The 22232-nt window shown below is 54.4% G+C and overlaps 2 protein-coding genes across 3 annotated transcripts in view; one reads left to right on the top strand and one right to left on the bottom strand.

The window, feature by feature from the left end:
• The first annotated feature begins 2016 nt into the window (after positions 1 to 2016).
• DEGS2 (delta 4-desaturase, sphingolipid 2) overlaps positions 2017 to 22232 on the top strand; it is a 31828-nt gene continuing 11612 nt past the window's right edge. The window contains exons 1-3 of one of the 2 annotated variants that reach the window (XM_063652069.1): positions 2017 to 2086; positions 12708 to 12876; positions 12974 to 13067. Coding sequence is in view for 1 of the 2 variants with exons in the window: in XM_054448217.2 (XP_054304192.1) it covers positions 19581 to 19662 (82 nt within the window). In the remaining variant the exon portion in view is untranslated. Of the gene's footprint in view, positions 2087 to 12707; positions 12877 to 12973; positions 13068 to 19517; positions 19663 to 22232 lie in introns of those variants that run through there. The other variant, XM_054448217.2, reaches the window with a different exon arrangement.
• LOC129012374 (uncharacterized) lies at positions 17592 to 19582 on the bottom strand. The gene is made up of 2 exons (XM_054447995.2): positions 19012 to 19582; positions 17592 to 17835 (listed from the first exon to the last, which is right to left on the bottom strand). The coding sequence occupies exons 1-2, from the start codon at positions 19580 to 19582 to the stop codon at positions 17789 to 17791; spliced, it is 618 nt and encodes a 205-aa protein (XP_054303970.2). The 3' UTR covers positions 17592 to 17788.

The following is a 22232-nucleotide window of genomic DNA, read 5'->3' as shown; positions in this document are numbered from 1 at the left end:
GAGCAGACCGTTCCTGCACCCCACTCTCCAGGGGCCCAACCTCAGTTTCCCTGGTGGGACCTTCGAGAGGCTTGGCTCAGCCAGTGATGGATTTGTTCACTTGTCTTTCAAGGCCTCACCCCCCACACACCCTTGCTCTTTGTCCTGCCCCAGCCTCTTCAGAGCTGGGACCACGCCAGGGACCCAAGGAGGATTCCGCTTAAAAGGCTCTGCCTTGTGCGGACACCTCATCCACATCCTCCCCACCCCACGTCCCAACTCCCTGAGGCCCTTCCAGGCCTCAACACTCCCAGGCTCCCCAGGGCACTAAGCCCCTGAGCCTCGCTCGACTCCCCTTCCCCAGCCACAGTGGCCCTTGCTCCTTCCCACCACCAGGCCTTTGTTCCAGCCGTGCCTGCAGCTGAGAATCTCTCCTCTCCCTGGTCAGGAACTCTCTCCGTCCTTCAAGGCCCTCAAGGCCTGAACTCACACTTCTTGGATGCCCTGTGGCCCTTCTGTCTGGGCACTCCCAGCCTTGGCACCAGGCCATTCACCCTCGTGGCATCATGCAGCCTTTGTACCGAGCCCTGAACTCGACCGGGAAGGGGCCTGTTGCTCCCCCTCCTCCCAGGTGGGGACAGATGGGGTCGACAGAAAAGAGGTTAAAGTAAGAAATTCGTGCCCGCTGAGACGCTGGGCCCGCGACTCCCCTGGCCCTGTGGGACCCCCTTATCTCGGGCCCTGGTCTATGGGAGGTAGGGCGGGATCCCGCAGCACGCGCCTCGGTTCCACAGCTGCAAGCAGGTCCCTGCTCTGGGCGAGCGGCGGGCCAGGTTCGCGGACAGGCGCGGCACTGGGCTGGGCTGGGCTGGGCCGCAGCGGGAGGAACCTGACCTGCTCCGGGCTCCGGGCTGCGGGGGCGGGAGGATCAATGCCCCCAGGGGCGGGAACCGCGAGTGCAAAACACCCTCCTCTCCCCACCCCCGCCGCCGCGGACGGTGCAGGATTGGGAAGCCTGGGGACCTGGCCGGCGGGGGCAATGCTCTGGGAATGGGTGGCCAAGGAGGACGAGCCTGGGAGGAGTCCACTAATTCAAAAAAATTTAATTAGGTATCTTTTTATACCGGCCCGGTGGCTCACACCTGTAATCCCAGCACTTTGGGAGGCTAAGTTGGGAGGATCCCTTGAGCCCAGGAGTTTGAGACCAGCCTGGGCAACACAGCAAAACCCCGAGACCCCATCCCTAAAAAAGAAAAAAGAGATATATATATATATATATATTTTTTTTAATTAGCTGGGTGTGGTGGCACATGCCTGTATTCCTAGCTACTGGGAAGGCTGAGGAGAGAGGATTACTTGAACCCAGGGCTTAGAAGGCTATAGTGAGTTATGATCACATCACTGCAATCCAGTCTGGGCAACAGAGCAAGACCCTGTACCCAAACAAAAAACAAAACCCCAAAACCCCCAAAGATACCTTTTCTGCCTTTAAATGATTAACATTCATAAAACTCAAACTGGGCAGATGCATTAAAAGAAAAATCCTTATCCCGCAGCCCCCCTCCAGTTTGAGAGGATCCTTCCAGGCCTTCTCCAGAACTTCTGCTCACACAGAAACACACACAGATACCCCTGCAGACAGACAGATGCACACAGGCACACCTTTGCACAGGCACACGCAGCCACCCACACAGCCACAAGGACACACGGTAATTATATAAAAAGGTGGGTCAGAACAGTCTTCAGCATGGGTGTATTTATGCAGACACATCTCTAGTGACAAACCTACGTATATTTTACTTTTACAGGTTTTGCTGTAAGAGCAGATGCTACGCACACGCCATCTCCCTGTTCTGGCCCCTCTCACCACGCCCTGGAGGCATTTCGCTGTGTCTGTCCCATCTTCCACACTGCTGCTGCAGGCATGGTCCCACTGTAGGGACTCGGTGCCAGGTTGTGCACATCTAAACTTAATGCCTGATGACTCCATTTCCAAGGCTGAGGGGTGGTGGCAATGGGGTGCCCTGGGGTTGTGGATGTGGAGTTTTGCTCACCTCTGGGATTCAGGAAGTTGCCCTGGGCATGAGGCCAAGGAGAGAAGTCAGAGGTGAGCAGCTGAACTGGGGACAGACTCGACTTTCTTCTTCTTGTTTTGTGTTTTACAGAGACTGGGTCTTGCTGTGTTCCTCAGGCTGCCAGGCTGGCCTTGAACTCCTGAGCTCAAGTGATAGCCTCCCAAATTGCTAGGATTACAGGCCTGAGCCACCCTACCTGGCCCTCCTTGACATTTTTTAAAAATCTAATTTTTGTGGGTACATACTAGGTGTATATATTTACGGTGTACATGAGATTACATGAGATATCTTGATACAGGCATGCAATGCATAATAATCACATCAGGGTACCCAACAGCTCAAGCTTTTTTTTTTTTTTTTTTTGAGATGGAGTCTTTTTCTGTTGCCCAGGCTGGAGTGCAATGGTGTGATCTCTGCTCACTGAAACCTCCATCTCCTGGGTTCAAGTGATTCTCCTGCCTCAGCCTCCTGAGTAGCTGGGATTACAGGCGTGTGCCACCATGCCCAGCTAATTTTTGTATTTTTAGTAGAGAAACAGTTTCACCGTGTTGGCCAGACTGGTCTCGAGTTTCTGACCTCAAAGTGATCCACCTGCCTCAGCCTCCCAAAGTGCTGGGATTACAGACGTGAGCCACTGTGCCCAGCCAGTTCAAGCATTTATCTTTTGCGTCCTTGACATTCTTTAGGGACATGTTTGAGGTCTTTGGGGCTCTCCAGATTTGTGTCCACAACATTGATTATGCACTGAAAATGCAATCACATTCAACCCGAAATAGCCCCTTGGAGGACCCTTAGGTCAGTGGGGGGAGCTGAGTGGGCTCCTGCCTGTCTGTCAGCATTTCGTCCCCAGCATCCCGTGTCCATGGGCTGCACTGGCATGGAGGGGGTTCCCGTTGGGTGGCACCGGCAGCAGAGGCAGCCTCACGCCTCACACACTATCCGAGCTTCAGAATGCGTCTCTGTACGCTGGTGGGGCCAGGAGCCGGGCTGCCTCTGTACCTGGCTGCCATGCTCAGTCTTTCTTGGGCCTGGGCTGGGGACCTGGCTGGGGAAACCAAGAGTATTTCAGAGCTGTGGTTTGGGACGTGGATACCCCATGGAGCGCCCGAGCCAGATGTGCCAGGGGCAGAGCGCACCTCCACTCCTGATGAGTCCCTTTGCCCTCCACTGTAAAGCGCTGAAATGTGGTGGCCTGGGCTCCCAGTTGACCGGACGGGAAGCACTGTGTTTGTCGGCCCAGGGATGAAGGTGGCACAATTCAGAGTAGAGCCTGGTTCTGCCTTGGTGTTGGCTCTTGCCTGTGGGGCTGGCACCATGTCCCCTGCTCTGAATGCCGACGACATCTTGGGTGTGTTTGTGTGTGGTGTGCTCGTGGAATTCCGCACCCCCTCAGCCCCACCCACCAGTTTTTATTTTATCCTTAAGACGCATGTTTGAAAGTGACCTAATCAACAAGGTGTCATAAATGAAATAGCGACAAGAGTGCTCAGGGGATGGCACAAGGCTGAGGGCCCCAAGAGGGAGGCTCCCAGCAACCCTGTGGAGATCACCCAGCAGCCCATGGCCCCTGACACCTGGTTCTCCCAGCTGACAACTGCTGTGGCCTGAGGGCCCACTGTGTGCTAGGCAAGGCTGTGGGTGTTTCACACACAGGCTCCTGCTCCTGAGAACTCCAGGAAGTAGGGTAGCTATCTCCACTTTACAGGGCAAGAGACTGAGGCACAGAGGCGAAGTGGTTTGCCCAGGCTCAGCTGGCGGGTAAGAGGCTGAGATGCCATCTCAGCTGGGTCTGTGTTCAGGGGCTGTGCTGCCCCTTGGGCCAAAAAGGAAAGAGAGAATTAGACAAGACCACCGAGGTGACCAGTGTTGGGCAGAGGGGGAAAGAAGGACAAGTCATCAGTTCAGGCTGACAAATCGGGGAGGCTTCTAGGAGCGGGTGGCACTTGGTCTCGACATGAGGGTTTGGAAAGAGATGGGGCAGGTGTGCAGGATGAGACGCCTGGGGATGCAGGGAGGGAGTGGAGACCAGCGTGGGGTCAGGGTTGGAGGAGTGCATTCAGGTGGACTAGCCAGATGCAGCCGTGCAGGGCACGGAGGGCTGGTCTGGGCCATGCCTTACGGGGGCAGGCTACAGTGGGAGACAGGAGAGGCCACAGTGGGGTGGACATGCACGAGGCTGCGGCATGGCCTTCCTGTGCACAGCTTCACTGAGAAGACTGTGGACAGTCTTACTTATTCATCTGCAGGCAGTTTATTTCTATTTCTTCTTGGAAGCTCTAGGGATTTCCTTTCCCTCCCTTCCTCCCTCCCTCCCTTCTTTCCCTCCCTCCTTATCTTTTTTTGAGACAGGATCTCACTCTGTTGCCCAGGCTGGAGTGCAGTGGCACGATCACAACTCACTGAAGCCTTTGCCTCCCAGGCTCAGGTGATCCTCCCACCTCGGCCTCCCAAGTAGCTGGGACTATAGGCATGAGCCACCAGGCCAACTATTTTATTTTATATTATTTTTTGTAGAGACAGGGTTTCTCCATGTTGTCCAGGTTGGTCTCAAACTCCTGAGTTCAAGTGATTCTCCCACCTCGGCCTCCCAAAGTGCTGGGATTGCAGGCGTGAGCCACCGTGCTCTACGGCTTTGGGATTTTTGTCTTCATCTCCTTACTCAAAAATTTCTCTACAATGTTTCTAGATGGTAACTTTGGGTTTTGCTGTTATTGTTTCAAGTTGTGCTCACTTTTGTTTCTTTCTTCTTTTTTTTTTTGGACACAGAGTCTTGCTCTCTCGCCCAGGCTGGAGTGCAGTGGTGCAATCTCAGCTCACTGCAACCTCCGCCTCCTGGGTTCAAATGATTCTCCAGCCTCAGCCTCCTGAGTAGCTGGGATTACAGGCTCCTGCCACCTCGCCCAGCTAGTTTTTACATTTTCACCATGTTGGCCAGGCTGGTCTTGAACTCCTGACCTCAAGTGATCCGACTGCCTGGGCCTCCCAAAGTGCTGGGATTACAGGTGTGAGCCACTGTGCCCAGCCTATGCTCATTTTTCAATTAAACTGCACACCTTAAGATTATACCTGTGTAACAAGTATAGTAGCTATGAGATCCATCATGTTTTAAAATGGGTTTTATTATGATTCTGGCAGAGTGCGGCCAACAGAGCAGGACTCGACTGCCATTGGAAAGAATTTGTTACTTATAGTTCCCAAGAGGAGAGGGCACACCTTGCCATACACGGCCACCTGGGGCGCACCAGGCCAGGCTGGAGGGCAGGGGAGCGAGGGGAAATGTGGGAAAGCCCTTCCTGAGGTTTCCATGAGAAGGAATGGGTGAGGCAGGGTGAGCAGGCTTGGGATTGGTGGGTTTGAATCATTTCAGGAGCCTGGGGGTGTAGAGCTGTCTAGACTGCCTGGTACTGACTCTCCGGTGATTAGGGCAGGGGAATACCAGACCTGATTGTGACAGCCCAATGGAGGGGGTAGTGGGGTATGGGCTAGGATTGGCTAGCTTGCATCCGAAAGGCTCGCTCCTAAGCTGGTCATTTGAAATCTCTAGGAATTGGCTAGCCCTAGGAGGGGCAGTCCCTCCAGGGTCAGCAAAGCCCCAAGACGTCACAACATCAGAATTACAGAAAAGAAAAAGGCATGGAGAATACAACTGGCCCTGTGATGCACTGACGTTGTGTTAAAGAAACCTTGGGGTGATGATAGTGGAGACTGATAGAGAGTAAGGCATAGGTTAGCGTAAACAGCGTGAAATATTTCAATGTGAGAGTGGGAAGGGGTGGCGCGAGGAGACGTATGAGGTGTCCTCATGGTCTGGCTTGTAACCAAGTTTCGCATTTACATGGCATAACCCAAGAAGAGAGATGTGAAATTTCCAAGGTCTCTAACAGTAGCTTGGTGGAGTTGTAAAGCGTGTTAAAAGCATAAGATATTTTGTTTCAACAATATATCTTAGAGATAAGACAAATCCCCCTTTAAACATAGGAAAGGGTAATGGGAAAGGTTTTTTTTTGTCTGTTTGTTTGTTTCTTTTTTTGAGACAGAGTCTTGCTCTGTCGCCCAGGCTGGAGTGCAATGGTGCGATTTCCACTTACTGCAACCTCCGCCTCCTGGGTTCAAGTAGTTTTCCTGCCTCAGCCTCCCAAATAGCTGGAATTAGAGGCACCTGCCACCACGCCTGGCTAATTTTTTTTTTTTTTTTTTTTTGCAGGTGGAGTCTTGCTCTGTTGCCCAGGCTGGAGTGCAGTGGCATGATCTCCGCTCACTGCAACATCTGCCTCCTGGGTTCAAGCAATTCTCCTGCCTCAGCCTCCTGAGTAGCTGGGACTACAGGTGCATGCTGCCACACCTGGCTAAATTTTTGTATTTTAGTAGAGACGGGGTTTCACCATGTTGCCAAGGCTGGTCTTGGACTCCTGAGCTCAGGTGATCCACCTGCCTCGGCCTCCCAAAGTGCTGGGATTACAGGCATGAGCCACTGTGCCCAGCCATTTTTTTTGTATTTTTAGTAGAGTTGGGGTTTCACCATGTTGGCAAGGCTCATCTCGAACTCCTGACCTTAGGTGATCCACCCGCCTCGGCCTCCCAAAATGCTGGGATTACAGGTGTGAGCCACCGTGCCCAGCCCTCTGGTTTTGATTTAAGTTTGGGTCTCTGTGAGGCAAGAGTCCCAGAGTCCTTGACCCTGAAAGGGACAACTCAGCCAGTGGCACCATAGTTTGTAACAAATGTGAAGATGCGGCCCTGTGTCAGTCAGGCAGCCAGTACTAAGGTGACTGCCTGGAGTTTGGCCAATTGTGTTGACCCTTGGGTCCTGTCCTTCATTAGGGACATTCTGACTGAGAGATGGAAAGCAGCCACCATCCACTGAGCTTCCTCATTCTTACAACGGTTGGCAGTGCGGTTCCTACAGTCTGTGTTCACTCAGCTAATCCCAGGGGCTCTCCAGGTAGCCGTGAAGTCTGAGAGCAGGTGAGCTCCTTCAGCACCTACAAGGGAGTTGGGAGGATTTCCTCCTGCAGGAGGAATACGCCAGAGGGCTCAGGTTTGGTTCCTCTGCGTCTTATAAAGGCCTTGGTAGCCACACCAAGTTTGTGGGGGTGCTGCTGCCATGACCCAGAGCAAAATGGGCAGCTGGGTCCACAGCTCACTGCAGTCTTGACCTCTCAGGCTCAAGCGATCCTCTCACCTCAGCTTCCCCAGTATCTGGGACTGCAGGCATGTGCCATAGTGCTCAGCCCAGCAATTTTGTTAAGAGAAGCTGTGTCTTGCATCATCAAACCTTGAGCAACTAATGGCCATGCTAGGTGGTCCAGAGACTGCAGGGGGCCTGCGAGGGGTTGCCAAAGCCCATCCACAGTGCAGGAGTCTCCAAGGGCTCTAACAGGAGTGCCTGCTGATTTTTACTTGAACAGATTTAGAGCCTTTTGTGTGAGGGAGTCCTGCTTCAGGTGGGCCACTTAGCAGCATCAGTAGCATAAGTAAAAATTTGTAAATGATGAATATATTGCCATCAGAACCCAAAGAGAACTAAAAGATGTTGGACTTGGATGTCCAACATGTTTTGCCATCAGTGTCATGCCAACATCTCTTCCCATCAATGTCATGCCAACATCTTCTTCCCATCAATGTCATGCCAACATCTCTTCTCATCAATGTCATGCCAACATCTTCTTCCCATCAATGTCATGCCAACATCTCTTCTCATCAATGTCATGCCAACATCTTCTTCCCATCAATGTCATGCCAACGTCTTCTTCCCATCTATGTCATGCCAACATCTTTTGCCATGTCCAACGTCTTTTGCTATAAGTGTCATGCCAGGCCAGTGCCCCTGGAGCAGGTGGATGTAGGGAAGGTATTGTCTGCATAATAGTGTGCCCTGGCAGAGCTGTGCGGGTCCCCCAGGGCAGCCTGGTCCAGCTGCAGTGTGTCCCTCTGGAGGCAGAGGCAAACTGTGGCTGAAAGCCTGTTGAAACAGGCATCAAATACAACGTAGTAGCCAAAGCTGTCAGCGCAATACTTCATGGTTGTTGACTGGGGTGGAGTTAATTTTAATGCCTTTGAGCCAGGCACGGTGGCTCACGCCTATAATCCCAGCACTTTGAGAGGCTGAGGCAGGCGGGCGGATCACAAGGTCAGGAGATCAAGACCATCCTGGCTAACACGGTGAAACCCCATCTCTACTGAAAATACAAAAAATTAGCCAGGCATGGTGGCGGGCGCCTGTAGTCCTAGCTACTCGGGATGCTGAGGCAGGAGAATGGCGTGAACCCGGGAGGTGGAGCTTGCAGTGAGCCGAGATCGCGCCACTGCGCTCCACCCTGGGCAACAGAGCGAGACTCCGTCTCAAAATAATAATAATAATAATTTGAATGCCTTTGGCTGTTGGGTGTGGGGGCCTTAGTGGGTGGGACCACAGCATGAAGATTGTAGAAATCTACCACCGGGAGCCCTTTGTTTTTCCTGGATTTAAGAACAGGTAAAACTGGATCGTTAAACAGAGCAGCAATGGGAACAATCACTGCCTTATTAGTTAGGCTTTAGATAATAAGCATCACTCCCTGAGGGCCTATTTTAACTTATATTGAACCAAATTAACTATGTAATTTAATTAACTTATTTTTTGAGACAAGACCTTGCTGTCTCCCATGCTGAGTGCAGTGGCGTGATCTTGGCTCACTGCAGCCTCAACCTCCTAGGCTCAAGCGATTTTCCCTTCTCAGCCTCCCAAGCAGCTGGGACCACAGGTGTGCACCACCATGCCTGGCTAATTTTTAAATTTTTTTTGTAGAGACGAGGTCTTACTATGTTGCCCAGGCTGGTCTTGAACTCCTGGGCTCAAGCAATCCTCCCGCCTCAGCCTCTCAAAGTGCTGGGATTACAGGTGTGAGCCACCTCACCCGGCCCAAATTAAATTTCGACTGGAGGTCCACGGGGGTCCCATTTTATTGAGCAAATCTGTAAGCACTTAACTTTAATTTTAAAGTAAGTACTTTAATTGTAAAGTAAGTGCTTAAAATTTAAAATTAAAGGCTTACTTTAATTTTATTATTCATTGTGTTAGAGCATCTATACCCAGTGTGTGATATTTTAAGGCAACGGGTACTATAACTACAAGAAGTTTAGGCAGGGCTGCCATTATACTTAGGCATATCTATTTTCCCTCTATTTTATATTAAGTTACCTCCTTAAGATTATAAGAGGGTACAATGTTTAAATTGAGTTGGGGGCCAGGTGCACTGGCTCATATAGTATCAGTGCTTTATAGGCATCATATAATCTCAGTGCTTTGGGAGGCTGAGGCAGGAGGATTGCTTGAGGCCAGGAGTTTGAGACCAGCCTGGATGACATAATGAGATCCAATCTCTACTAAATAAATAAATAAATAAATAAAATAAAATAAAATAAAATAAAATAAAATAAGCCTAGCTGTGGTGGTGCATACCTGTAGTCCTAGCTGCTTGGGAGGCTGAAGTGGAAGGATCACTTGAGTCCAAGAGTTTAAGGCTGCAATGAGCTATGATCATGCCACTACACTGTAGCCTGGGCAACAGAGTGAGACTTCATCTCGAAAAAATTGAAACACTAACAAATAAATAAATGAAATGAATGTAATAGGACCCTCAGGTATAACTATAATTTGAACCATAGTACAGATTAAGTCCATGAACATTTGTTAATCGGTGCATTTTAGCAAATGCTAAAGTTAACTTACAGCCTATTTTGTTTAGAGGCACGAAAGCCAGTCAGTGCCCTTTTAATCCTTTTATGTGAATGCTTTTGGTATATGCATTTTGTCACATATTTGTTATATATATCATTTGTCATATACATTTTTAGATATACATTTTGGATTTCTAATTGGGTTGAATTATGGACACTTGTTTGAATTTATATACTATATAATTTATTTATTGTATATTTATAAGTATATTTATATATATGATTTACTGGCTCCTCTTTTCTCCCCCTCCTATATCTAGGATGTTTTTTTCTTCCTTAGTCTCCTCCCCCTTTTGTTCCATTTTAGGCTTTTGGCCACCTAAAGTTTTTGGGTTTTGTCTCAGGCTGATAAGAGGAAAGTGGTGGCGGCAGGGGTGTGTGTGTGTTGAGGGGCAGGGGTGTGTGTGTTGGGGTGTGTGTGTTGGGGGCAGGGGTGTGTGTGTGTTGGGGGTGGGTGTGGGTGTGTGTGTTGAGGGTTGGGGGTGTGTGTGTTGGGGTGTGTGTGTTGGGGACAGGGGTGTGTGTGTGTTGGGGTGTGTGTGTTGGGGACAGGGGTGTGTGTGTGTTGGGGGTGTGTGTGTTAGGGGCAGGGGTGTGTGTTGTGGTGTGTGTGTGAGTTGAGGGTTTGGGTATGTGTGTGTTGGGGTGTGTGTGTGTTGGGGCAGGGCTGTGTGTGTGTTGGGGTTGTGTGTGTTGGGATGTGTGTGTGTTGGGGGCAGGGGTGTGTGGGTGTGTTGGGGAGCAGTGTGTGTGTTGGGGAGCAGTGTGTGTGTTGGGGGTGGGGGTATGTGTGTGTTGGGGTGTGTGTGTGTTGGGGGCGGGGGTGTGTGTTGGGGGCAGGGGAGTGTGTGTGTTGGGGGAGTGTGTGTGTGTTGAGTGTGTGTGTTGGGGGCAGGGGTGTCTGTGTTCGGGTGGGGGTGTCTGTGTTGGGGTGGGGGTGTGTGTGTTGGGGCGGGTGTGTGTGAGTGTTGGAGTGGTGTGTGTGTATGTTGGGGCGGGTGTGTGTGTGTTGGGGCAGGTGTGTGTGTGTTGGGGTGTGTGTGTGTTGGGGCAGGTGTATGTGTTGGGGCAGGTGTGTGTTGGGGTGCGTGTGTGTTGGGGCATGTGTGTGTGTTGGGGTGGGGGTGTGTGTGTTGGGGCACGTGTGTGTGTGTGTTGGGGCGGGTGTGTGTGTTGGGACGGTTGTGTGTGTGTTGGGATGGGTGTGTGTGTGTTAGGGCGGGTGTGTGTGTTGGGGTGGGTGTGTTGGGGCACGTGTGTGTGTGTTGGGGTGGGGGTGTGTGTGTGTTGGGGCATGTGTGTGTGTGTTGGAGCGGGTGTACGTGTGTGTTGGGGTGTGTATGTGTTGGGGCATGTGTGTGTGTGTTGGGGTGGGGGTGTTGTGTGTTGGGGTGGGGGTGTGTGTGTTGGGGCATGTGTGTGTTGGGGTGGGGGTGTGTTGGGGTGTGTGTGTTGGGGTGTGTTGTGTGTGTTGGGGTGTGTGTGTGTTGGGGAGGGTGTGTGTGTGGGGGGGCATGTGTGTGTGTGTTGGGGGCGTGTGTGTGTTGGGGTGGGGGTGTGTTTGGGTGGGGGTGTATGTGTTGGAGTGGGTGTGTGTGTGTTGGGGCGGGTGTGTGTGTTGGGGCGGGTGTGTGTTGGGGCATATGTGTGTGTGTTGGGGTGGGGGTATGTGTGTGTTGGGGTTTGTGTGTTGGGGATGTGTGTGTGTTGGGTGTGTGTGTTGGGGTGGGGGGTGTGTCTGGATGGGGGTGTGTGTTGGGGTGGGGATGTGTTGGGGTGGGGCGGGTGTGCATGTGTTGGGGCGGGTGTGTGTGTGTGTTGGGGGCATGTGTGTGTTGGGGTGTTGGTGTATGTGTTGGGGGCGTGTGTGTGTTGGGGTGGGGGTGTGTGTTGGGGTGTGTGTGCGTTGGGGTGTGTGTGTTGGGGCAGCTGTGTGTGTGTTGGGGTGGGTGTATGTGTTGGGGCAGGGGTGTGTGTGTTGGGGCGGGTGTATGTGTTGGGGCCGGGGTGTGTGTGTTGGGGCGGGTGTGTGTGTGTTGGGGTGGGGGTGTGTTTGGGTGGGCGTGTGTGTTGGGGCAGGTGTGTGTTGGGGCGGGTGTGTGTTGGGGCAGGTGTGTGTGTGTTGGGGCGGGGTTGTGTGTGTTGTGGGGGTGTGTTGGGGCGGGGGTGTGTGTGTTGGGGTGGTTGTGTGTGTTGGGGGCATGTGTGTGTCTGTTGGGGTGGGGGTGTGTTTGGGTGGGGGTGTGTGTGTTGGGGTGGGGGTGTGTTGGGGCGGGGTTGTGTGTGTTGGTGTGTGTGTGTGTTGGGGGCATGTGTGTGTCTGTTGGGGTGGGGGTGTGTTTGGGTGGAGGTGTGTGGGTTGGGGTGGGGGTGTGTTGAAGTGGGGTGTGTGTGTTGGGTCAGGTGTGTGTTGGGGCATGTGTGTGGGGGGGATTAGGTGTGTGTGTGTTGGATGTGTGTGTTGGGGTGGGTGTGTGTTGGGGCGGGTGTGTGTGTTGGGGTGTGTGTGTTGGATGTGTGTGTGGGGGGTGGGGTGTGTGTGTTGGGGCGGGTGTGTGTGTGGGGGGCGGGGTGTGTGTGTTGGGGCGGGTGTGTGTGTGGGGGCGTGTGTGTGTGTTGGGGGCCTGTGGGGGGGCGGGGTGTGTGTTGGGGGTGTGTGTATGTGTTGGGGGTGTGTGTGTGTTGGAGCGGGTGGGTGTGTGGGAGCGGGTGTGTGTGTAGGGGAGACTGCCCTGTCTGCAGCCAGTGTTTGCCTCCCCCTTTCCTTTTTCTTTTTTTGAGACGGAGTCTCGCTCTGTCTCTCAGGCTGGAGGGCAGTGGCGCGATCTCGGCTCACTGCAACCTCTGCCTCCTGGGTTCACGCCATTCTCCTGCCTCAGTAGCTGGGACCACAGGCGCCCGCCACCGCGCCCGGCTAATTTTTTGTATTTTTAGTAGAGACGGGGTTTTCACCGTGTTAGCCAGGATGGTCTCGATCTCCTGACCTCGTGATCCGCCCGCCCGCCTCGGCCTCTCAAAGTGCTGGGATTACAGGAGTGAGCCACGGCGCCCGGACTTCCTCCTTTTTTTAAGCAAAGCCTGTTAGAATGGCTTGGATCTCGAGGTGGGTAACATTTTTCCTTTTGATTTTTGTTCCCCATTCTATCTTTTCAGTGTTTATCAGATAAAGCCCTGCTGACCCCTCATGGCTTTGTCCTTAGGTGGCGTCTTACCCGACCTCTGAGGGCTCTGGAGCCGCTGCGGGAGAATGACCCTGTCGGTATTTTTGAGGCTGCTTTGAGCGCGGCCCCCCTGGTAAGCTCCGGTGCTCAGGGAGACCCACGCGGCATCACCGGAGCATTTCATGCTCCCCAATCCACTGGCACCTCCTCTGGGGTCTCAGGCAGGGCAGGGATAGAGTGCTCTGTTCTTCTACGAAACATTGTGCCGCTGGTCCTGAGGGTAGGGCGCCTCCTGCCCACTAGGTCCCTGTGGGGGCAGGGGTCCTCACACTGAGCTCCTGAGAGTGAAGAGCAGCCTCCCTCACTCCCCCGGGCAGGCTCCCCCTACTCCCCCAGACAGGCTCCCCCCACTCCCCCAGACAGGCTCCCCCCACTCCCCCAGACAGGCTCCCCCCACTCCCCCAGACAAGCTCCCCCCACTCCCCGAGACAGGCTCCCCCGACCCTCCCAGATAAGCTACCCCCACTCTCCCGGGCAGGCTCCCCCCACTCCCCCAGACAGGCTCCCCCGACTCTCCGTGCAGGCTCCCCCTTTCTCCTCCGGGGAAGCCTCCCCTCACCCCACTTCAGAGGGCCTCCCTCGCCCTGCAGCCTCCCCCCACTCTTTGAGGCAGTCTCCCCCAATTCCCCCAGGCAGCCTGAAAAGCCCCCCAAACAGCAGCTCTGTTTGCCCCCACTTAGCAGGGCCGCCTGCGGGGCACCCCCAAACACTAGGAGGAAGTCCCTCCCGTGGCTCCCTTTGGAGGAGCCTTGGGGAACCTGGCCAGCCAGCCCGGAAGGAGGCAGGCACAGCTCAGATCAGAGCTCAGAGGACCCACGTCCTGAGTTCGGAGGGGAGAGGCGTCCACAGCAGCAGCACTAGGCGGCGCAGGCGGAACCGCCCGGTGGAACCAGTTACTGAGAGCAGCGCAGTGGCGCCTCACTCCACCCTGCTAGCTGCGCCGACTGCTTGAAATGCAGGTTTTATTATCAGGTGTAGTGAGGCCCACAAATCAGGGGATGTTGCCGTTGAAAAAATGGTTTGTTACTCACAGTTCGCAAGAGCAGGCGCTGCGCCTCAAAGCGCGGGTCGGGGACACACAGGCGAACGCTGGGGTCTGCTGAAGTCAGGGGGAGGCGAGGGAAACGTGAGCAAGAGCCTTTATTGGGGTTTCTGTGGGAAGAAACACTCAAGGCAGGGTGAGCAGGCTTTGGACTGGCTGGTTTGAGTAATTTCAGGGCTCTGGGACAGAGGGGCTGTCCGGAGTTGTCTGGTACCTGGCCCTGGTGTCATCAGGGCAGGGGAATATTGGCCCTGAGTGTGAGAGACAGAGGAGGTAGTGGGCTGTGGGCTGTGAGGTGGCCATTGGCATCTGAGAAGGAATCTAGTTCTAGGAGGGGCAGGCTCTCTAGGGTCAGCTAGGCCCCAGGACAACAAAGCATCAGACACAGAAAAATGTTCTGTGGGTAGCAGTAATTCATTTTTTATTGCCACCCACCATTGCAGTATAAGGAGATAGCATAAACGGTTTATCCAGTCTTCGTTTTTTGTTGTTGTTGGACGTTGGAGTTACCTCCAGCTTTGGCTTTTACTAATAAAGCTGCCAGGACTATTCTCGAACATGTATTTGGTGGCCACACATGTTCACTACTCTTGGTATAGACTCTGTCATGCGCAGCTTTCATAGCTATTACTGAAGAGTTTTCCAAAGTGATTAAGCCAAATTTTAATGTTGTTGGCACCCTTAAGCCTTTCGGTCTGAAGACTCATGCCTTCCTTCTGCCATTCATTCAGCAAATCATTATTTTATTATTACTATTTTTATTATTAGCTTTTGAGACAGAGTTTCGCTCTTGTTGCCCAGGCTGGAGTGCAGTGGCGTGATCTTGCCTCACTGCAACCCCTGCCTCCCTGGTACAAGTGATTCTCCTGCCTCAGCCTCCTGAGTAGCTGGGATTACAGGTGCCCGCCACCATGCCCAGCTAATTTTTTGTATTTTTAGTAGAGATGGGGTTTCACCATGTTGGCCAGGCTGGTTTTGAACTCCTGGCCTCAAGCAATCCACCTGCCTCGGCCTCCCAATGTGCCAGGATCACAGGGGTGAGTCACCGCGCCCAGCCCAGCAAATCAATATTAAGAGCAACTCCTTTGCCAGAAAATGTTCTAGGCACTGGTGATACCAGGGGTGATCCCGAGAGAACAGGGCATTCTAGAGGAGGCCCTATTACAATAGACAAGGATGGCTGGGCGCGGGGGCTCACACCTGGAATCCCAGCACTTTGGGAGGCCGAGGCAGGAAGAGTGCTTGAGCCCAGGAGTTCCAGACCAGCCTGGGGAACATGGAGGCTCAAGCCATCCTCCCACATCGCGCCTGGGACCACAGGCGCGAGCCACCACACCTGGCTAATTTTTGTATTTTTTTGTGGAGACAGGGTTTTGCCATGTTGCCCAGGCTGGTCTCAAACTCCTGGGCTCAAGTTAATCTGCCTTCCTCAGCCTTCCAAAGTGTTGGGATTACAGGCATGAGCCACCTCGCCGGGCCACAAAACCCATCTCTACCAAAAAAACCCCCAAAAGAACAAAAATAAGCTGGGTGTGGTGGGCGCACCTATAGTCCCAGCTACTCAGGAGGCTGAGGTAGGAGGATCACCTGAGCCCGGGAGGCAGAGGTTGCGGTGAGCCGAGACTGCACCACTGCACTTCAGCCTGGATGACAGAGTGAGATCCTACCTCAAAAAAGTAATAATAAAATAAGTAAATAAGTACATGCTATAATAATTTACTTCCTATAGGGATAACCCCTAATTACATATAATTAAATTGTAATTATAATTTCAGTGAGATGACTTCTATGAAGGAAACAAGGCTGGGTGGGGACCAATGTTGCCTCTCCTCCATCCTTTCCTAGCAGTCTGGCTATGAGGTCGCTTGGATCCTGAAACTGTCCTCGTGCCTCGATTCCTCCATAGGCTCCATTTCAATAGAGGGGTGTGGTTTTTATTTTTTATTTTTATTTTATTTTTTGAGACGGAGTTCGGCTCTTGTCACCCAGGCTGGAGTGCAATAGCGAAATCTCAGCTCACTGCAACCTCTGCCTCCCGGGTTCAAGTGATTCTCCTGCCTCGGTCTCCCAACTAGCTGGGATTACAGGCGTGTGCCACCACGCCTGGCTAATTTTTGTATTTTTAGTAGAGACAGGGTTTCATCATGTTGGCCAGGCTGGTTTCGAAGTCCTGACCTCAGGTAATCCACCCGCCTCGGCATCCCAAAGTGCTGGGATTACAAGCGTGAGCCACCTCGCCCGGCTCGGGTGTGGTTTTTAAACAAGCACTTTTTAAATGTCTATCTCTAGTTCAGTCTTGGGGACACTGCTCTCACTCCTCCATCGGGTCTGCTTTCCTCAACATCTGTTTGTCAGGCTTTGCTCCTTCTTGGGTCGGTTGCCCTTTCATTCTGTACCTTTCCTCTGACGTGTGCTGTCTCTGGGTCATGGGCTGTCTGACTCCTCGCTGGCTCCTGGGAGGTATGGGAGGGGCAGTGTGGAATGTCTTCTGGCCTGTTTTCTGCAAACACGAGGCAGTGGAGGCCTTTTTGCAGGGGGCAGCCAACACCATCATTGAGGCTTTTGGGTGGAGGCCCATCCTGCTCCTGGCACAGCACTCCGGCCAGGGGGCTTACAATCAGGGCCCTCTTGAGAGGTAACCAACACCCCACCCCTGCTGCTGCCTGGCCCAGGGGAAATGGGGGTGTGGAGGGAGGCCAAGGGGCCACCGAAGAGTAGCTGGCCATGGTGGGCTTCCTCTCAGTTTCCAGTCCAAAGAGTCCCTGCTTTCCAACTCTGTGTGTGTGTGTGTGTATACACTCCCAAACTTTATATTTAAAAGAAACTATATTTTGGCTGAGCGGGGTGACTCATGCCTGTGATCCCAGCACTTTGGGAGGCCAAGGTGGGTGGATTCCTTGAGTCCAGGAGTTCAAGACCAGCCTGGTGATCTGCCTGCCTCGACTTCCCAAAGTGCTGGGATTACAGGCGTGAGCCACTGCACCTGGCCTAATAAACTTCATTTTATTTTATTTTTTATTTATTTATTTTTTTTGAGATGCAGTCTCGCTCTGTCGCCCAGGCTGGAGTGCAATGGTGCGATCTCAGCTCACTGCAACCTCTGCCTCCCAGGTTCAAGCAATTCTCCTGCCTCAGCCTCCTGACTAGCTGGGATTACAGGTGCCCGCCACCATGCCCAGCTAATTTTTGTATTTTTAGTAGAGACAGGGTTTCACTATGTTGGCCAGACTGGTCTCGAACTCCTGAGCTCAGGTGATCTGCCCACCTCGGCCCCCCAAAGTGCTGGGATTACAGGCGTGAGCCACCATGCCCGGCCATAAACTTTATTTTTCAGAACAGCTTTATATTTACAGAAAAACTGTGATGATAGTTTAGAAAGTTCACATATATGCCACACCCAGTTTCCTTTATTTTAATATCTTATGATAATATGGTACATTTGTTGCCTTTGATGGGCCAATATTGATACACTATGATTAACGATGGCCCAGCTTTACTAGGCTTTCCTTAGCTTTACCTAATGTCCTTTTTCTGCTCCAGGACCCCTTCAAGACACCACATTACAAACGAAAATGTATTTTCTGTCATTTCTGGGACCACGGACAGGGTGGGGACACAACAGTATGTGCTCCTGGCTCGTCAACACCGTGAAGCTGGGTTTCTGGCTCCCCAGGGACTTGGGGGAGCACTTGGCAAGGGCGTCAGACTTGATTTCATGCATCCTGGGTGTCTGTTCCACTCCCAGGTCTTCTTCAGCATGTCTTCTGACTTGTCCCCTCTCTGGCCTCGGTTCCCTCATCTGGAAAATGAGGGCCTTGGTGAGTTCCTCTGGATAGGCGGTGGCCTGGGGCAGAGGGAACTGGCAAGCTTGGTGTTGTCCTGAATGTGGAGCTGGGGCTCAGGGCGGCAGATCTCATGGAGTTCAACACAGGGGCAAAGGCTCCGATTTTGGAAGCTTTTTAATTCAAAGGTCAGGGGCCAGAGTCCTGCCCCAGCCTTGCTGTTAATTCCTCTGTGCCTCAGGCAAGGCGCTCCTCATCTCTGGGCCTCAGTGTCCTGATCTGTAAAGTGATGGCTGGTGGGATGGCTTCTGAGGACCCTTCTGGCTGGGAACAAAGCAGGCTGCCCTGGGAGCAATGGGTCTTCTCCCAAGGGTGCAAGCTGGGCCGGGAGGCCTGCTGGGTGCGGCAAGGGGTGATGGCCATGGTGGCATGTGGGTCCCCCTGCTGATGGAAAATCTGGCCTCTGTGTCCACCTTTCCCGTGGCTAATTCAGGGGATGGTGGCTGGCGGCCACAGGACACCCATGCCTTCCTTCCGGGCACACTCAGGACTGCCTTTGGCCCTGAGCTAAGGAAGGCCTGCCAAGTGTACCAAACCCTGGGCCATGGACTTCCATGGGAGGCACAGAAGTGCGCCCTCACTGTGTGCCCGCCCGTGGCAGCTCTGGCTGATGTGTCAGTCAGCTCCCAGGCAGCTGCCAGCGGAGGCCAGGCTCTGGCCCCTAGGCACAGCAGGTCCACCCTCCAAAGCTCCAAGGGAGTGGGAGAAGGAACAAGAGGCATCACTGAGAAGGTGAAGATGAGGGGCCCTGTGCCCTTACCTCCCCAAAACCAGACTTTCCATTTGAGAACATTCAGGTTCTTCCTTGTTTCCGAGCCTTTGCGTCTGCTGTTCCGCCTACCACCAATGCCTTTCCCTTTTCTAGCTGTTGAACTCCTACCCACCCCTCAAGGCCCAATGCAAAAGTCCCTTCTACTGGATCCTAGCTGCTTCAGGGCCTACCTGTGTCATGGCACGTATCACCCTGAATTATAACAGCCACTTCTATACCTGTGTCCCTATCCAGAACTCAAGTTCTCTGAAGGCAGGAGTGGGTCTGACTCATCCCTGTGAGGTTGCTGCAGACGCATTATCTCCCCTTTGCATTATTGGTGAAAGGGGCGGGTGGAGGAAGGGAGGATTGCTGCACGAACCTTTCCTCAGCGCCTGTTTACTGGCACCGTCGCATCCATTCCACGCCGATCCTCCGCAGTCCCTGTATCCTGCCAGCCGCTCCTCCGTGGGGCAGGGGCGGCGCGAGCCACAGGGGCGTGCCCGCGAGCGGGTCGGGGCTGCGGAGAGAACGGGCCGGGGTAAAAACCCGACGGCTGCCCACGGGTGGGCGGGGCGCGCAGAGCCGGTGGGAGGCCGTGGTGGCAGCAGTCGCCCCCGCGCATCGAGGGACCCAGGGACTCGCGCAGATGGCATGCGGCCACCTCGGTCCTGCCGGGGAGCCCCATTTCCAACCGAGGCAACTGAGGTTCCCAAAGCGCCAGCTACCCGCCGGGGTCTGAAGGGCGCCGGGGCCCGGCCGCCCCGCCCAGCCAGAGGTGCCCCGCCCCAAGCCTGGCGCACCTGGCCCCGCCCCGCCGGGACCCCGCCCCTGCCCCCGCCCCTGCCCCCGCCCCCTGCCCTGATCAGAGCTGGTTCCGCGCCGCCGCCGCCGCGACAGGTGCAGCAGAGCCGAGCCTGCCGCGCTCCGAACGGCGCCTCCCGCCCCACCATGGGCAACAGTGCGAGCCGCAGCGATTTCGAGTGGGTCTACACCGACCAGCCGCACACGCAGCGGCGCAAGGAGATACTGGGTGAGCGCGGCGAGGGTCCCCCCACCCGGTGGGGACCGCCCCGTTGGCCCGTCTGGAGTCGCGTCGTGGGGTCGAGCACAGACGGGCCGCTCCAGCTCTGGCCCAAATTCCAGCGGGCGCTCCGCCATTGCCGCTCCCCTCCTCGGGGTCCCCGGCCGGCTCCCCGAGGGTCCCCCACCCTGGCCGGGTCTGAAACTCCCCGGGACCTGAGGATTCCGAGGACCCCAGTACGGGTCCGAGCGCCAGGGAGCGTGTCCCAGCTGCCTCGCGAGCCACTCCCGGGGCCGCGGCCGGGGCTCTGGGATGCTGGGACGCGAGGGCGCAGGGGCGGCCGCGAGGGCCTGCTGGACGCCCAGGATGCTGGGACGCGAGGATGCAGGGGCGGCCCCGGGACGCGCTACGAGGCGCACGCGCTCCCTGGGGCGGAGGCAGCTTGCGCGCCGCGGGGCCTCCACCCGCAGTCACTGGGCGCCTGCTGCGCTCAGAGCCCCTGGGTCCCGCGGCCACAGGCGCCCCAGGCTGAAGTTCAGGGCGGATGAGCGCCGGGAAGCGAGCAAACGCGAATGAGAGGCTCGCGTGTTTTCTTTGAAAAAAGCAAAGATTGTACTAAAGAATCCTTCTATTCTGGCATGTCGCTTATTATGTAGTGGCTGTTTTCCTTGTTGCTTCGTGTCCTCTGCGAGGAGGGCATCTTTACCCACTCGGAGTCACTCTCGTTCATGCCAGAGGCCCCATCCAACCCACAAGCAAGGTGGCCCCGGTGAGTCGTCCTTGGCCCGGGCTTACGGAGTTAAAGGGCCTGCGTCTGGAGAGTGGCTTTTGCCCAGATGCTTTTGCCCAAATCGCCACAGGCTGAGACAGGCCCGCCCCTCCCGCTTCCACGCCGGGAGGCACCCCTGCCTAAGTCAGCACCGCGCGTTGGCACACTTTGTAATCTTCAGTCAGATCGGGGAAACAAGACTATTCACTGTGGCTTTAATTTGCACTTATTTGATGGATGGTTTCACATTTTAATCGGGCGTTTTGTTTAATTTAATTAATTTATTTAGAGACAGAGTCTCGCGATCTCGGCTCACTGCGACCCCCGCCTCCCAGGTTCAAGCGATTCTCCTGCCTCAGCCTTCTGAGTAGCCACCACACCCGGCTAATTTTTGTATTTGTAGTAGAGATGGAGTTTCACCATGTTGGCTAGGCGTGATCTTAGCTCACTGCAACCTCTGCCCCCTGGGCTCAACTGATCCTCCTACCTCAGCCGCCTGAGTAGTTGAGACTACAGGTGTGTACCACTATGCCCGGCTATTTTTTTGTATTTTTACTAGAGACAGGGTCTTGCCATGTTGCCCAGGCTGGTCTCAAACTTCTGAGCTCGAGGGGTCCACCCATCTCAGCCTCCCAAAGTGTTGGGACTACACGCATGAGTCATGAGCCACCACGCCTGGCCTGAACAACTTTTTTTTTTTTTGAGATGAAGTCTTGCTCTGTCGCCCAGGCTGGAGTGCAGTGGTGCGATCTCCACTCACTGCAACCTCTGCCTCCCAGGTTCAAGCGATTCTCCTGCCTCAGCCTCCCGAGTAGCTGGGACTACAGGCGAGTGGCACCACGCCCAGCTAATTTTTGTATTTGTAGTAGAGATGGGGTTTCACCATGTTGGCCAGGCTGGTCTCAAACTCCTGACGTCAGGTGATTCACCCGCCTCTGCCTCCCAAACTGTTGGGATTACAGGTGTGAGCCACTGCGCCCAGCCAACTTTTTCTTTCTTCCTCTTTTTTTAATCTCATGGCAGCATACTGAGATAACATGACTTTTAAATGTTTGAAACCCAAGATACATTGGGTGGCTAGCCTGTGACTGCATCCCGGGGTAGCTGGGGCCTCAGGAGCTGGAAGCCTCTGTGTGGGTTTGTGGCTGCTGTGGTTTCTCCTGGGAGGTGAGCTGCAGCCCAGCACCGTCTGGTCCCAGCAGTGGTAGCTGCCTCCTGTATGCTGTGGAACTCCTGGGGAGGGCCGGGAGGAACCTTGGGGGTCATCTGACCCTCCCTCCCTGCTCATCACGTGAACAGGGCAGGTGTCCTGGCTACTGCCCCTCAGCAGGTCTGAGGTGGGGCTGAGGCTGCAGCAGGGGCTTCCTTGGCCCTGTTTGCGTTTCTGTCCCCTCCCCTGGCTATCCCCAGCTTCACTTCACAGGACTCATTGGGTATCTGGCCCCATGTGGAAAAGACAAGAGGCACATGGCAGCCAGTGTCCTGGTCCCTAGGAGCTCGTATCCATAGAATAGGAGCTGGGCCTACCCCAGGGCCATCTGGGGGGACCCAGACACTCTGGGCTGTGGCCTCACTTTCCCAATCTGCAAAACGGGCAGTCGTCCTACCAGGCAGAGTAGGTGTGAGGATGAGATGATACCTCAGCTGGGAAAGTGCCCGGGGTGGTAGCTGGCTCTCCAGGACATGGGGAAGGAGCTCTCTCTAAAGAGGGAAGCCACAGGCCCTGGAACCAATCCAGGAGGCTTTCTGGAGGGGGTGGCTAGGAAGGTTGAAAGACTTGGAAGGGGGAGAGGCACCTGGGGCCAGGGCT

This window comes from Pongo pygmaeus, chromosome 15 (genome assembly GCF_028885625.2).
Source record: "Pongo pygmaeus isolate AG05252 chromosome 15, NHGRI_mPonPyg2-v2.0_pri, whole genome shotgun sequence".
In the NCBI taxonomy this organism is placed as follows: Eukaryota; Metazoa; Chordata; class Mammalia; order Primates; family Hominidae; genus Pongo; species Pongo pygmaeus.
The sequence above is the reverse complement of the archived record's forward strand: the minus strand, read 5'-3'. Positions and strand labels throughout refer to the sequence as shown.